At 37.5% G+C, this 17,055-nt stretch overlaps 1 protein-coding gene across 1 annotated transcript; it reads left to right on the forward strand.

Moving 5' to 3' along the window:
- The first annotated feature begins 611 nt into the window (after window positions 1-611).
- rrp12 (ribosomal RNA processing 12 homolog) lies at window positions 612-15,505 on the forward strand. The gene is made up of 34 exons (XM_083540626.1): window positions 612-853; window positions 1,268-1,488; window positions 1,580-1,663; window positions 1,876-1,952; window positions 2,242-2,347; window positions 3,290-3,406; window positions 4,534-4,672; window positions 4,779-4,906; window positions 5,009-5,107; window positions 5,225-5,316; window positions 5,405-5,516; window positions 6,821-6,921; window positions 7,134-7,248; window positions 7,426-7,568; window positions 9,271-9,392; window positions 9,496-9,560; window positions 9,664-9,826; window positions 10,066-10,220; window positions 10,362-10,429; window positions 10,646-10,739; window positions 11,000-11,158; window positions 11,271-11,351; window positions 11,434-11,539; window positions 12,157-12,264; window positions 12,356-12,513; window positions 12,604-12,695; window positions 13,036-13,194; window positions 13,373-13,539; window positions 13,662-13,772; window positions 14,082-14,128; window positions 14,212-14,287; window positions 14,399-14,466; window positions 14,934-15,016; window positions 15,102-15,505. Exons 1-34 carry the CDS (start codon window positions 715-717, stop codon window positions 15,202-15,204), a joined length of 3,858 nt encoding a protein of 1,285 aa, XP_083396752.1. The 5' UTR covers window positions 612-714; the 3' UTR covers window positions 15,205-15,505.
- The last annotated feature ends 1,550 nt before the right edge of the window (window positions 15,506-17,055 follow it).

Raw genomic sequence — 17,055 nt, forward strand, 5'->3', positions numbered from 1 at the left:
ATGCAAAACCGGGATTTAAATGCACTGAAACACTAGCAAACTCTTTAAATGTAAAGAATATTGAGTGTGGGAGGAATTGGCAGAGGAGAAAATAAATAAGTTTTTTTTCTATTTGTCAAATCTTTCACCCAGTGTGCATAACCAAAACCAGTATAAATGCTACAAGTGCAGGAAGAGTGTTGACTAACCATGTCCCTTCTTGTAGTGATGTAATTAACGACAATTCAGCCAGTTAAAGTAGCAGCACAGCGTAGAGAGGAAAGCTTGTTCTAAACAAATACAATGTCTCCATTATTAATGTTCTTTTACAATATATTGGACATTTTGGACCTCAGAAAATGAAATATTGCTCCAAAGCATTTTTTGGTGCTTTATTATTAAAGGGTAATCCTATACCTTTTTAAAACTAATGCTAGTTAATATCAGGTATACAACGTGCAGCATTTATTAAAACAATTGTATGAGGAGGCTGCCACAAAATATTTTCCCAATTAAACTATTGTCATAATACTTAAAAATGTAGACCTGGAGATAATTAGTACAGTGCGGGGAAGAGTTCGTGTTTTTAAACTGAATGATTACAGTACAGTTTCTCAATTACAGTTCACTCTGTAGCTTTTCAACGGCGCACTGTGATGACGACATCTAAAGTGCGACGTTCAGGCCGGGGAGAAAGCGTGGCTGAGCACTCCAAGGATCACTTCTCTCTGCAAAATGGTGAAATCCGGTAAACTTCGCTCTGGAACCGCTCAGAAATTAAAGCGATGGAAGAAAGGACACAGCAGCGATTCAAACCCAGAGACGAGTCGATATCGACAAGCTGCCAGAAGCCGGTTTTTCAGCCGGCCCATAGGTAAAAGTTAGCCAAGATATGTTTATGCAGTTAAATGGGCAGCCCCTCGTGTACACGTGGGTAATTTTAGTTAAAAATCACACCGACAGTTTGCTTTATATTTACTTCTTAACACGTAACATTGTATAATTTGGCATTTTGATCCGACAAAGTTGTTACCTCATCAATTTTCATGCAGTTAAAAACTACCAGTTATAATGTTTTGGTTGAAATATGCAAGGCCCTGTTAGACTCAATGTGTTCTTTATTTCACGTTGCATTTGTGTATGTTTAAAGTTATACGTATTCCATAGATAAACGACATATACATGCACTTTTTTCCATTACAGTGACAAATACTCAGTTTTGTGCATACCATGCTGTTATTGTTTTCATTTATTTGTTTATTTATTATTAATTTTTTTTGTTTTTTAGAAAAAAGTGATCTTACGGTCGATGCTTTAAAACTCCATAATGAGCTTCAGACTGGTTCTCTGGGAAGAAAGAAAGATGGTTTGGAGGATGCCATGGAGGAGACTACAGCCCTCACTGAGAGGACATCAGGCACATTTCTGAGCGGACTGTCTGATTGTTCAAATCTGACATTTAGAAAAGTTCAGCGATACTGGGAGTCCAACTCTGCTGCACACAAAGAGGTTTGCCTCAGATATGATTGCAGTGATTGAGAACTTAATGCATCTGTTTGTGCATCTAATGCATCTAAAATACATGCTGTTTGTTATCTAGATCTGCGCTGTACTGGCAGCTGTTACTGAAGTGATTCGCTCTCAAGGGGGAAAGGAGACAGAGACGGAATACTTTGCTGCTTTGGTGGGTCTCAAATGCAAACATAATTAACCAGTTTAGTAAAACAAAGCTATTTTATTTATTTACTTATTGAAGTAAAGGTCTATACAATGCTTTAACATAATCACTGACTTTTATTTTTTGTTTTGTACCCTAAGACTTAGTAAATAGATTTTCTAAATATTTCTTGGTGCTGCCAAGTTTGTAAACCGGCCACAAAAACTTTCTTTTATTAGATGACGACCCTTGAGGCAGTCGAGAGCAGTGAGTCTCTGGCTGCTGTTGCCTACCTACTCAGCCTGGTAATGAAAAGGTTTGTCATGCTCACGTTATTATTCATAAACCTTATAGATTTAAATGTTATATTTGTAATCTATTTAATTCTTTGAAGCTGCTTTTCAACATTGTCTGTCATTAAAAGCACTTTGCAAATAGAATTGAATATTCAGTCCATAAAATTAGCATAATTTGAAATACAGTAAAGTTGAGCTTTGCATAGGGACTAGACCTTTTTGAAAAAAACAATTAGCGGGATCATGTTTATTAATATGGGAGTGATTTGTGCATTGCTATTTTTTTTAACGTGATTTCTCTGACTGTAGGGTGCCTGCGCCAGTGTTGATAAAGAAATTCTCAGACACAGCGAAGGCCTTCATGGATGTCATGTCTAAACAAGCCACTGCTGACTGTGTGTCTTGTGTTCGATGGGTATGTTCTATATTGTGATATTTCTTGCATTTTAATGTCCACAAATGTCTTCTCTGTATGAACACATACCAAAATTGTGTGTATGAACTAGTTAAAAGATATATTAAAAAAAGAGGAAGAGAAAGCTATCTGTGAGGCAATAGTTAACAACAAATTTTTTTATTTTTTATAAACCACTTTAATAGCATTAATTGGTGATTGGGAGAGGTTTTATTAAACTGATTCTGGAAATATGTTTGTGTTGTTTGACCAGAGGCTTGTCATTCTCACTTTTCAATTTTAATGGAAACAAAAATAAATGCAGAGTGAAGTTTGTAATATTTTATTGTTATATATTCTGCATAAACCTACCTGAATAAGGGTTTGTTAGCTCTATATGTCTTCAGTTTAATAGTATGTCTAAGTCATAATAATCTCCAGCACATTTAAATGCACATTAGCCACTGGAAGTATCGCAAAAATTTGTATTACTAATTTACCTTATTTTCCGGACTATAAGCCGCTACTTTTTTCCCACGTTTTTAACCCAGCAGCTTAAACAACGAAGCGGCTAATATATGGATTTTTACCGGTTTCACAAACTTCAAGCCAAAAAACTTGGCGACAGAACATTAGACTAATGAAATTTCCAAACGGAAATGAACAAACGCACCTCACCTGTGTTCTGAGCTGCACGGCATCGGGAGTAAAACTTACGGCGATGACAAAAGATAAACCCCCCCAGAGAAATACAGTGGTACCTTGACCTATGAGTTTAATTCGTTCCGTGGACGAGCTGTGCTTTATGGTCCGGAAATTACGGTAGATTTATTTGCCATCACAAAGTTGAAAATAAGAGGATGCTATGCCACAATTGCCACATTGCTAGTTTTCTCATTTGTCCTATGAATGTTTCATGAATAAATCTAAAGAACATTAAATTCAATTATATCTTTTTTGCAGATCTTGTCTTGTCTGGCCACTTTGCTGAGGAAGCAGGATCTCTCTGTGTGGAGTTATCCATCTACTCTGCAGGTGTATCATGGCCTACTCAGCTTCACTGTCCATTCCAAGCCGAAGGTTAGCATTTCAAAGACTTTTCTATATCTATATATATCTATATCTCTATCTCATAGCATAGAAAAATGTTTATTGATATTTTCCTGTATAGTCAATATTGCTTAGATTGCAAAAGACACTTTTTGGCAGCTGGTATGGGTATGCTGTGACAAGAAAAAGGAGTATAGAAAAGTAATACTTCCCACAACCCTTTGACACAGAATAAGTATCAGTCTAACAAAAAAGATGAAGACCCGTAGTTATTACATGTGGGTAGAGTGTAACAAATCAGACATGGACCAGAAAACACTAAATTGTAAGCTACACTACTGACAAATTTTGAATGGTTGCAGGGTTTATATATGGATTATCAGTGGTACAGAAAACCATATGTACCATGACATACACTCATACATTTTTTTTTTTAGAAAAATTATACTAATACTGAATTGGGCTTTTTTTTTGCTCACAAAACAGTCTTAATTGTTCATTGCATCAATTTTGCAAAATCTTGAAACATTCCCTTAAAATTCAGGTCCTTGTTGACTGAATTGTATCATGCAATACCTAGTGATTAATGCTGCAAATCTCCCATTCTAGCACATCCCAAAAGTGTTCATCTGACCAGACTGTTTTCCCAGTCTTCCACTGTCCATTGTTCTTATGCCCGCTGCAGACTTATCTTTCTGTTCTTGGCTGAAAGAAGTGAAACGAAACACAGACTTTTGCTCTTGTTGCTACCTCAAGGTTTGATGTCAAAATTGTAAAGAGTGGTCCAGTCTGGGCATTCTCTAGCCAATTTCCATCCATGTTTGGTGTTTTGCATGCATTTCTGACCACAAGCTCCAGACTCTTGGAGATTGCAGTCTGATTAGCTCTCTAGACTTCCCTGTATACACACTGCTAAATTCCTTTTGGAACTGTTTGTGCAAAGTGAACCACTGCAAATAATCTCATTGCCAATAGGCTACAGAAAAGTGTCTGTAGTTTTTTTTCTTGGTCATGTGATGTCAAATGGGTGTCTGCCTTTATTCGATAATAATATACTCCTTAGTTTCTTAGCATTGCAACTCTGCACTGTATGCGCCTAATCTATCACAAGTAATTGTTTTGATAAATTCTTAATTTGTTTCTTAATTGTGTTGCAGGTGCGTAAAGCAGCGCAGCAGGGAGTGTGCGCCATCCTGCGTGGCAGCGACTGCATGTTTGGAGATAATGCTCCCAACCATCACCCCGCTGCCATTACCACAGCCAAGTACTGCATTAAAGAGATGGAGCAGGCAGGAGGTAGGCTGGTATCAGTGCATTCCCTTTGGCATGTCCCTCAGTTTTTGAGGTTTCATTTAAATGTAGTGTATCTCCGCACATCAATCTTCCTGCTTAATTTTAATAGGCAGCAAGGAAGATACGACCACACTGCATGTGCTGGGGCTTCTGAAAGAGCTGATTACTGCATTTCCTCACAGCTCAGTGAAGTCTTGCTGTGAGACTCTTCTTCGTGTGATGACCCTGAGTCATGTGGTGAGAAGACATCACTATTTGCAGTTGCTTTGTACATACTGAAATAGTTATACTGTAATGTAGACTTGTACACAAGTTATATTTTTCTCTCTTGTTAAAAAGCTTGTGACAGCCAGCGCGATGCAGGCATTTCACAAACTCTTCAGCGGAAAACCAAACCCCTCAGCTATGTCTGCAGAGCTCAATGCCCAGATTATAACGGTAAATCTGACTCACATGCATCATTGTATGCAATTATATTTCTCCAGAGATTGATTTATTTACTTACTTACTTGTTTGATTATTATACTGTCTTAACTTTCTTTTTCGTTCTGCTAGGCTTTGTATGACTACATCCCCAGTGAAAATGACTTGCAGCCACTGCTAGCGTGGCTTGCTGTTATGGAGAAAGCCCACGTTCATTTATCCAGGTACTGTTCTCTTTCAAGTATTGGAATCATGCATTTCTATACTGTGTGGTTCAGTAAGTAAATAAAGGCTGAAATCTGTTGTGTTTAGCTTGCAGCGCGCTTTGAGTCTGGGTCACCTTCCTCGTCTGTTTTCCGCTTCCATGTCCTGTCTCCTTTCCCCACACACACAGGTCGTCTCTGCTGCCACACAAACTCTGAAGGTAGGTTATAAATGCTGTAGACACTTTTATATGGTCTTTTTTTAATACGATTGCATTCAGTCGTAATCTGAGTTAGCAATTAGGCTTTCTAAAGGTGTATCATCTCTGTTGAGTACTATTTTGATGTACCAGTTGTGACAGCAACACCAGTGGTTTTATAACTGGGGCCATGTGTATACAATGGTCCCCAGGAACTTGCGGTCTTTTGAGTTCCGAAAATCCATGAATATTGGACGCACCCCCGCAGCCTCTATGGTACCTTAGTGAATTAATCTAGACATTGTCACTTTATTACATAAAAAAATACATAAAAATAGTGTTATTCGGCCCTGCTGCGGATTCCCGCTAATTTTAAGATAGTCCGCAACTTGCTGTTGGATAGGTTTCAAATGAGAACCCACAGATTTTCCGAGCCGTGGATTATCGGGGGTTGACTGTACATCATTATGTAGTTGTATATTTAATAATGGTTAAAGTAGTGTTAAAACTATATTGTCTATAACTATAGACAATAATTGCTTATGTTGAGAGTTTCTCATTGGGGAGGGATGTTGTTTTTTATATTTTGCAAAGAACGAGTCATACTATAGTTTAATTTTAGTGGAATTCCATTATTATACATGTCAACATGTTTTATTTGTGTCTAATTGCAAAACGACTGTATGGAAGTGTATCCCAGACAATATTCAAAAGGAATTTAAAATTCAAAAATTTTATTTGCAATTAAGTTTTCATATGTGGACACTAATTGTGACATTATCCAAACATAACTGTAAATCTTGCATTATCGTTTGTGTTTTTGCTTTCGCAAAAAAATGCACAAAAAAATGCCAAATTTCAAATGGTTAAGCAACGTACATTCACAGAGTTATTTCCCGTCTCTTACGAGTTATGACAATGTCATATTTAAATAGCAACATTAATTGCCACGTTTGCTTTTTCATTTTCTCTGATTTGCAATTCCTTTTGCATTTGCATTTCCGATGCCTTGCATTAAAAGTCGTTAATCAAGTGTCAGGGGTGGGACTATATTATTGGGCATGTTTGTATTGGGTCACTCGCAGACCTAAACGATTTTGTGGAATGTCCTTCACAAAACCTGCCCTCCTCAGTTACTGTTGCTATGTCTGACAAGCCATGTCGCCATGACAAGAACGTCTGTCAATCAAGCTCTTTACAAATAGTCAATTGCTTATATGTCTATGAAAACTGTATTTATCTGTAGATTATAAACTGTCATCAACTTGCTGTGAGAGCAAACTATATTATTCTCTGCATGAGCCAATTGGATTTTTTTATCCTAGACCCTGATCAATGAGTGTCTGGCCCCTCATATGGCAGAGATCGGTCCTGTTCTACCCAGTGCATCTGCCGGAAATGGGCTTTACCTCTGTAAAATGTTCCGGTGAGTCTGAATTTGTACATATGTATTTTTAGGTCTTTTATCAAAATTCATCCAATATATAATCACCACAAATTAGGATTATGTTATGATTATAATCACTACAGCTACAACTGTGTATTGATAATCCAAGTCTAAATTTAACACAGTCCAGTTTTATGCAGAGGATCAAAGAGTTTGTCTCATTCACTCCTGTTTGTCGTCTTGCGTTTCAGTGTTGTGGAGGAGGGCTTGTCCTACCGCTTCCATGCTTCATGGCCTTTTGTGCTGCAGGTTCTTGGCTGCTTCTACAGGGCTGCAGGGAAACAGGCTCATCCTGTTATGGTGAAGGTAAGGCTGGTTTAATTATTGCTTTGGGTATTAATATTTTCACTGGAATGTTGCCAGTTTTCAGTTAAACAGTGTGTTAATTAGCGAATTAAATAAGTGCTATTTATTTAGCTGATTCTTTGTTAATTCTCTGTTTCCCATTTACACACATTTTTTCCTGTGCGTTTTATGTCACAGAGTTTGCAGTCTTTAAGTGACCTGCGTGCCACACCACAGTTCCCATTCTGTGGAGAGTTGGATTTGGCAGTAGGAGGTGCAGTGGAGAGCATGGGCCCACAGGTGGTCCTCAATGCTGTCCCACTTCTCATCACAGGGATAGAGTAAGTCATCACCATAGAATCAAAGTTGTACTGTTTATATTCACTCATGCTGGCATGATTCTTTCTGTTATCATGAATTAAATTTTGTATAATAATTAAATGATATATGCATACATTTAATTTACAAACTTGAAAACATGCATTTCAATGTAGTAAAGCCGCAGTAAATCGTGACATGCTATAAAAAGAGAATGGAACGGAGAATCGCTGAAAGCTAACGGGCTTGATTAAAAGAAAGGGAAAAAAAATATGCATTGCTGTACAAATGCATAAACATTTGCTAAAAACCACAACAGCGACGAAAAAATGTATCGTTTGCGGCTGCTGTTTTTTTATTTAGTGTTTGTCCGCACCGTTTTAATTGAATAATTTGAATTGAATCATCAGTGTCACAAGCGAACTGATTGCACAACCTGATGCTCGCAAATCACACCAGAACACATCCAGTGCGACTGTCCCGAAGTTAGCAAACTATTAGTTCATACAGTATCACTTAATTAAACTATACCATTTTCACACAATGAGGATTATACAGTTTTTGTTTACCGTACTGATGTTTCACCTTCATCCGTGACTCCAGTGTGTTTTTCTATTCCTTCTCCAGGTTGACCCTGTACTCACCGCCATTTTGCAAGCGGCTGTGTTATCTTGCTATCTTGACTTGCAAATCTCGGGCTGCTCAAATTGCAAGTCAACTGCATTCGTTGACAACAAATTTAATTATCGATAATTATTGATTTTATCGAATTAGTTGTTGCAACAATCAGAGATAGAAATAAACCCGTAAATCCTTAGATAGCTAGTCACAACATGGCAAAATTGTTATGTTAGAATTACTTCTAATGGTTGCCAGCAACCTATACCTCCTTTGGACTTTGGTAAAAATCAATTTAATTCAAAATTGCTTAAGAATTGACCTGCATAATAAGTAGGTTGGGAGTATTGGATGTGCTGTTCTCTTCATGTTTTGCTCCTAGATAAATGTTAAAAGATGGCGAATTTTGTTTACAACTTGGATTGTGCTGAACTGTACTCCAGGGGTTGAGTTTCATAGTTGCAAGAGTAAAATTGCTCATGTTTCGAAAGAATTCACGACTGTGTTTTAAACTGCATCACTCATGAGTGCTTATCAATGAAGTGTTTGGACATTAAATGCACTTTATTGTGCGCATCAGTGACTGTAACCGTTCTAACGGAGTATGAGCTGTACTAAGTAGTAACTGAGTACCAAATGAAAGAGCTAAACCTTTCTGTAGTCCTAAATACATTATTATATTCTTAAGTACAGTCTATCTGGCATTCTGTCTGATATTTTTGTAGGTGTGCTGCTTGTCTTGAAGGAAAAACGACACAAATGAATAATAATAATGCACAATAAGTTTAGGGGAAACATGATGAGACTGAGCAGAAAGAAACAACTGTGTTACAGGTTGTTTAGGATATATTATAAAAAGAATGAAAAATAAGTACAAAAAAATAAAATAAATACTTAGTAAACATTTTTTTTATTTTCTCTGTTTATATTGTAGTCCTTACCTTACCTGATACTGGCACTTATATTTACTGCATTATTACATACCAAAACCCCGATCTAAACTGTCCCTTTTGTGTTACTAGGTTCCTGCATTAACGATATTCGTAATAAGTGTGTTATCATGTGTTCTGAGTTTTTGGGTTTTTTTCTTTCTCTTCCCCACCCCAGTGATGACCTGGAGTTTCCACGCAGCTGGCTTATACCAGTTATCAGAGACAATGTAAAGAACACACAGCTGGAATTCTTTACCTCTTACTTCCTTCCCCTGGGAGCCACACTAAAACAGAGAGGTGTGTGTAGTGTGTTGATAAAAAGGGCATGCACACATCTTTAGAAGTTGCTTTTATAATGTTGTCATTAGCAGGTTTTCTAACTTTGGATTCATATTTTTAGCAGTTGAATTGGAGAAGACTGGACAGAAGCTGGTGGCAAAAGTTTATCAAACATTAGATTTGCAGGTAACAGTGTACCACTCCCTGCACCTGGTTATGATTTGCAGAGTTATGATTTACTTGTTGTTTTTTGTTTTTTTTAAATCATTTTATCCATTTTGTCCCACAGATATGGACGATGCTTCCTGGGTTCTGCACCAAGCCCACAGACTTGGTTAGTTCATTTAAGAGCATTGCCCGCTCGCTGGGTATGGCTATCACTGAGCGCCCTGATCTCCGCATGTGCATCTACCAAGCCCTGCGCACACTAATCCACAAAAGCTGTGAGACAGGTCAATACCATCTTACTTGTTAAAGCCAATCCTTACCTTTCCATTTGAGCACAATTTCCTGAACTGGAAAAAGATATTACTGTATTAGTATAGGAGCTGCAGTATATTTACTGCTTGTGGGAATATCATGCTTAAACAAGTCCAGCTTACTAATGTGACCTTGTGAATATTGGGGTTTTGTGTATTTCTGTATACTCACACTACAGATTAATAATGATGCTGTTTGTTCTTTGCTGCAGAGGAGGAGAAGGCAGAAGTGGGCCGCTTTGCTAAGAACTTTTTGCCCATTCTGTTTAACGTGCACACACAGCAGCTTGCACCTGGGGAAAGTGACCCATCCAGGCTGGCTGTGCTGGACACCATCAGAGCTTACCTGACAGTCTCTGACCACAAGGTAGCTCACCTTTTTCTTTTTTTTTTTTCCTTATACCTTACCTGATTTATTAAAACATGTATGCAAAATTGATATTCTACTAAATAAGAAATCATTTTTAATAATGGTGTCTATTTTTTGTTTATTTATTATTATTTTAAGATGGTAGGCTCATTTCTGCAAAAAGCCTTGGAGAGGCTCAGCAGCCCTGACAGCACTGAGTTTACCCGGTAAATCCACACTCCATGTTTCACGCATAACATCTGGCTTATATTTTACTTCTAAAGAATGAAATATTAATTAAATGTAGCATTCATGAAGAAGGCTGTTAAAATTCCTCTGTAAATAAGATAAAATGTACAATTTTAGAAATGTGAATTTATTTCAATAACTTGTATCTAAACACGATTCTATAAGTGTACCCAATTGCTTTTCATTTCCCCCAGGCTAACAGTGATGGATTTAGTGGTAGCAATGTCTGCATTTGTGGACGAGGAGGCAATGACGCACACATACGAACAAATCAAGCCCTATTTGGAGGTATGCCTCACAGATATCTTTTTGATTTTATTTTATTTCATTTATTGCTGTTGCTGACGTTTGGGGGAGGTGGTAGCTCAGCGGTAAAGACATTGGACTTTGGATCGGAAGGTTACCAGTTCAAATCCTAGCACCACAAAGCTGCCACTGCTGGGCCCTTAAGCAAGGCCCCTAAACCTCAACTGCTCAGTTGTAAGTTGCCCTGGATAAAGACGTCTGCCAAATGTGGTAAATGTTTTTGTTTGTGTCTGTTTGCTCAGAGTAAGAACTCTGGTATTCAGAAGAAAGCGTACCGGGTGTTGGAGGAGATGTGCGGAGGAGAAAGAGAGCCTTGTAAGCGCTTCGTCTTGGCTAATCTGGAACAGCTAAAGGTGGTCCTTTTGGACAATCTGAAGAACGCATCCTCACCTGCCAAAAGGGTATGAGCTCTGGGAAACATTACTGTCAAAATGTTAACCCAGTACTGCTAAAACATCCACACATGTTTATTTCACTGAAGGTGACTGTTTTATTTATTCTTTTTTTGTACAGCCCAGACTGAAGTGCCTCAGTCATATTGTGAAGCAGCTAAATAAGGAGCACGAGGACTTCATCACAGCACTTCTTCCTGAGGTAGCTTACACACACTGCAGGTTTCTTTTTCCCTTCTCTCGTTCTGTGTCAGGATGTTCATAATACGTTAATGTCTTGTCAGGTTATAATTTGCACGAAAGAAGTTTCTATCGGGGCGCGCAAAAATGCTTACTCTCTCTTGGTAGAGATCGGCAATGCCTTTATCCGGTTCTGTGGAGACTCCACAGGTAAGTCTTTTTTTTTTTTCAAGGTTCATTGTCAAAATCCATAGCAGTGTAGATTTGCCATTTTAAATGTTTCTCTATTGCATTTGTCTCATTTACAGGCTGTTTTAAATGTTTTGATCATGTGGTCTCTTAATGAAACTCGCTTTGCTTTCTCAGGTTGCGTTCTTACCTGCATTGCTCATATGCATTAGAATAATGATGGAACATTCAAGGGTAGTGACAGTCAGTTTGCTGTCTGGGCTGATGCTTTTGCTGTTGTGCTAGTACTGCTGCCTATTGTTAGGATAAGTTGTTATAGTAACGGCAGGGTTTTTATTATATTAGTGTATAGAGGGAACATTGTATCCATTAATTTCTAAATATCTGAAAATGCAGTGTTTATATAATTATATTCTTGTTCTTGTCAATCTGGTCCTAAATTACATTTTTGTAAAGGAATGAACAACATTAATAATGTAATGTAGGTTTGCTGCTACTTAATATTAGACAAATTATATTTTTTGTATTGTACACCTGACATTCGTCTAGGCAGATCAGAATAGTGCAGTGACTGGCCCCAGGTGTCGTATTAGTTTGTTGTGCTGTGCTAAAAGAAGGCCCCCCCCTGTACGTTTCAGATGCCTTGGATATGTACCTGGGCCATGTGTACATTGGACTCACTGGATCAGTCACGATGATTACCTGCACTGTACTGGCCCTTACCAGAATTGTATTTCAGTTCAAAGGTAGGCAACATTGTGATTTGGATAGCTACAGAGTATTACATTATACATTGTGTAGAGGGATGGTTTTCATTTGGTTCATCGTTTTATTTAGACTCAATAGATGTATCACCACTGGAGCAGCTCCTGCGCAACATCTGCTTGCTGCTCACCTGCAGGACCCGGGAAATTGTCAAGGCCTCATTAGCCTTCATCAAGGTCATCCTCTTCATCCTGGATGTAAAAGTTCTAGCCAGTCATGTGACTGTTATTGTAAGTATACAAGTGCCGCATATGTAATCTGTCTCTACTGTCCAAATGTGGATCAAATAGGATTTTTAATATCCGTATTTTTTTTTTTAGATGGAAGGCATTGGTGCTATTAAAGACGATATGAGAAGACACTGCAGGGCAAACCTGAAAAACATTTTCACTAAATTAATCCGCAAGTTTGGGTAGGTTGAGCTCTTCAAAAGCTTCATTCCACTGGGATATTTATTTCTATATATATATATATATATATATATATATATATATATGTGTATGTATATATATATATATATATATATATATATATATATATATATACATATATATATATATATATATATATATATATATATACATGTATGTGTGTATATATGTGTGTGTGTGTGTGTGTGTGTGTGTGTGTGTGTGTGTGTGTGTGTGTGTGTGTGTATATATATATATATATATATATATATATATATATATATATATATATATATATATATATATATATCTCTAAATGAAATGTTCCCTGTTTGTGCTCAGTTTTGAACTGGTCAAAAGCATGCTGCCTGCAGAATTTCACAAAGTTCTGGCAAACATCCGTAAAGTGGAGGCCAGAACGAAGAGGCGCAAACTGCTGAACAAGGGTGAGGAGGAAGGTTCAGACAGCGATGAAGACACTCCTAAAGCCAAGACTGACAGGTACTCAAGCTGTTTAATGCTTGTTTTCATGGTTTAGTGTGAACGTGCATAATGATGGTCCGCTCACAACGGAAGAACGCAATATTTTCTCAACACATTTTTAGAGTTTAGAGGCGAGATTAAAGAGAGAGAGAGATAAAAGCACTAAAATGAACATCCTGTTCCTCTTTGCTTGCAGTATTGAGGATGTCCTGGCAGAGACGGACTCTGACGACTCTGAGGATGAGAAGCCTAAAAAAGGCCAGAAGAAGCCAGTTAAACAAAAGGCGAAGGCCTGGCTGAAAGAAGGAGTGTCTGATGAACCACTCAACTTTCTGGATCCTAAAGCAGCACAGAGAGTTCTTTGTAAGGGATTAATGTTTTTTTTTTCTCAATAGGAAAATTAGATAGTATTTATAAATATGTATTAAAGTTTAAATTAGATTTTGGTTAAATCGATTTCCTTTAAATGTTTCTCTTCTGTGTAGCCACCAACCCCGACTTGAAGAAGACTCCCAAGATCGACCATGGCTTCAAGGTGACATCAGATGGGAGATTAATTATTAAGGATGATGATGAGGAAGATGATGGATCTAAAGGTAAGACCTGCAGTTTGAGAAATCATGGTTTGGCTCACTGTGTAGTGTGAATTGGGATGTAGTAAAATTGTAAAATGATTCTCAGGCTTTGAGAAATGTGCATTTCCAACAACTGCTGTTTTAAAACCCGATTTGTGCGCATCTCAAGGCCCCACAATATCCCTATACGTAACATAATTTTGAATACATTTAATGTATGATACTGTACTGTACTGTACATCTCGAGGAATCTCAATTTCTGTCTATTGAGGTATTTAATGGCAGTGTCCTTGCAGTAAATTGAATCCAATTGCTTTCTTTCCTTATCAGATGACCAGGAACTCGATGACATCCTGAAAGAGGCTGGAGTGAAAACAGTGAGTAGCTGGTGATCTTTCAACAGTGTTCTGTGTGCTCAAGAGGATAAGCATTCAATAATGTTTTTTTTTGTTTTGTGCAGAAAAAGAGCCAAAAGAGGAAAATTGAAGATGATATGGAAGATGATATGGGAATTGAGCCACAAATGAAATATAAAGGTATGAGCAAAAAACAGTCTATGTTGGAAATGTATTTTTCTGCAGCATTATTTTAAACTAGATTTCTTTCTATAAGGTAATAACCATTTTTTCTCTGTTTCAACTCTGAAGCTGGTGGCAGTGGAATTCACAGACCTCTTGGAGGAAGAGAAGAGTCAGGTGCTGATTACAAAGCTAAGGTAAAGTTGGTTGTGTGTGTAAGCCTTTCCATAATAACATTTTGATTATTGTTACATTTTCTGTAAGAAGTTGGATATTTAACATTTATGCAAGGAGTCTAAAGTGTCGGTACTCTTACAACAGTCAAAGGGCTTTGTGCTATCACAGTTTCTGTCTCTGTCTGATTCTGATCCACAAAATTGATATTTTAATGTCAACATTATAAATGGATACTCTTACCGTGTGCCATTCTTGAGTAAATGACTATTTTTGATCATTGACAAATGGATGCAATATATAAAAGACTTCAGTAAGTTCTGGTGCCGAAAAGAATTGTCTTTGTTGTGGCAACACGCCTCATATCAGTATTAATCTCGTTGCCCTGCCATTGATTTTCCTAGTGCAACACAGTATTCCTTTACATAAACTTATGTTTAAAACCATTGACGAGTGTTAAGTTTCTAATAAGTGTGTGTGGTCAATGCAGAAAGGAAAAGGTGACATTAAGAAGAAGGGGAAACACGACCCATATGCCTACATCCCTCTTAAGAAGGTGCAACTCAACCGCAGGTAATGAAGCCGTGAAGCCTCTAAACATGTATTACAAATATTTTGTGACTCGCTCAGTCTGATTCAGCGATTTTTGTGTTCACAGGAAAAAGGCGAAACTGCAGGGCCAGTATAAGGGCATGGTCAAAGGAGCGAAGAAGGGAGCATTGTCAGGAAAAAAAATGCAGAAAAATAAAAGGAGAACATGAGGCATATTAATAATGCAATATATCCAAATCTAGATGGACAGTTTTATTTATGGACTACTTTAAAGAGGAATTAGTTTGGATCATTTTATCAGCATGTTTTGTGGCCTTGAAATGTGAGGAAAGTTTCACAGATGGTGCACTTGAACAACTAAGAAAGCTGATCCACTAAACTGTGTTCCTCTGTTCGGTGTGTGTGCTCTTCTCCAACAAAGTGTTTGGTTTGAAGGTGGAAATGGGTGTAATGCGCATCGCTGTATTGTGAGAAATATTTGTGTTGGAAAGTAAACATGGCTAAAACGGATGGAGTTGCTTGTGTCTGTTTTTTCCAATTGTTTTGTGAGGAAAGGAAAAGAACTACGTTTAGTTCTCCCACAAAAAAGACTTGTAAAGCACAGGACATTTTTAACGATAGGCTTATTAGAAAAATATACTTCTTATATTCTACATTTATTATTTTTATTAACCAAGATAATGAGAACAAAAACCCAAAACCCTGTTTAACATTTTTTTTATTATTATTTCTAGTGCACTCTTTACTTTATCCAGTAGGGGCCAATGTTTCTCACAATATAACAAGACAAGCGTGAAAACAAGTTGTATCTCTGTCCCAGGACTCCTTATGCTACTTCAAGAATTGTTTTTAATTGACGCACTAAAGTTTATGGTTTACAAAAGCCGCAAAAATCATCCAAAGCATTTTCACCACCATGCAAAACGTATCTGCAGGTTAAAGTCAGGTTCAGTCTTTTGCTGAAGCTTACCTTGGAGAGACGACTTCCTGTAAAGTCTAAACAGATTGAAAACAGCTTTTGGACCGATCCTTCATGTAGAACCTTTTGTTTTTATGACAGATGTGTACATTTTATTAATTTCTACAGGAGATCTGCAGTCTTCATGCCACATGTAAGGGTCTGGAGAATGAGAGTGGATTAGTGCTGTTAATTTAAATGTTAATTTAGGGGAAAAACTCTTGCTAAAACACCGTCAAGGACAACGTCCTAACTTCCTTCTCTAAAATATCATAGAACACAGCACTCTTGCAGTTGTGTGCCTGTTGTATCGGTAAACGTTTTAAAACTCATTACCTGGGCAACCTTATTTGCAAGCCTCTAGGTAAGTGCTCATAGGCACTGGCAGGGGATGTGTGTGTGTGTGTGTGTGTGTGTGTGTGTGTGTGTGTGTGTGTGTGTGTGTGTGTGTGTGTGTATATACATATATATAAAATCTTTTTTGCATTCTTATTATAGTTGTACAGTGGAGTTTTGTGGAAGTCGCACTGAAGCCACTGTTGAACTGATGGAGCTGGACTGTGAAGTGTTTAGTGACTCATCCATGTTCTTTCCAAAAGTTTGACCTGAAAAGGTCCTTGATGTACATAGTTTCCTCTTAGTAAGAGGAATAATAAACACACATGTGGTGATGTTCAGGGGTAGAAAAGTTAGGTCCTGACTAGCAAATTAACTGTCAATCATATTTATATGAAACACATTCCTGCTTATTACATTTCTATTTAAGGAATATGGTGGTAGTAGGTGTTTAGTGTATAAGCAGAAATGAATAATTTTGCTGGTTCCCAAACATCAGGGTAGGTCCTAATCCAAACAGAAATCACTATTTTAATACAAAATAAACATTTGTCCACATAATTCTTCTGAAACTTACTTTTAACTATTATTGTAAGTTTTGATTGTGTTGGCATGTGTTGAATTGGTGTGTCAGATGTAGGTCACTGTGGCACTCGTGGAGAAAATGGAGCTCAGAGGAGGCATCAGGAGTGCAGACTGAGACACAACACAGGAAATATTCACTGTATGTCCTGCTGTCTTTTTGGAAGAACCAGTTAATACTTGA

Source organism: Silurus aristotelis (assembly GCF_946808225.1).
Source record: "Silurus aristotelis genome assembly, chromosome: 4".
In the NCBI taxonomy this organism is placed as follows: Eukaryota; Metazoa; Chordata; class Actinopteri; order Siluriformes; family Siluridae; genus Silurus; species Silurus aristotelis.

Coding starts and splice junctions, on each gene's coding strand:
- rrp12 (XM_083540626.1), top strand. CDS start 715: ATGGTGAAATCCGGTAAACTTCGCTCTGGAACCGCTCAGAAATTAAAG. Junction 5,108..5,224: donor TCAATGCCCAGATTATAACG/GTAAATCTGACT, acceptor TCGTTCTGCTAG/GCTTTGTATGACTACATCCC. Junction 14,129..14,211: donor AAGAGGCTGGAGTGAAAACA/GTGAGTAGCTGG, acceptor TGTTTTGTGCAG/AAAAAGAGCCAAAAGAGGAA.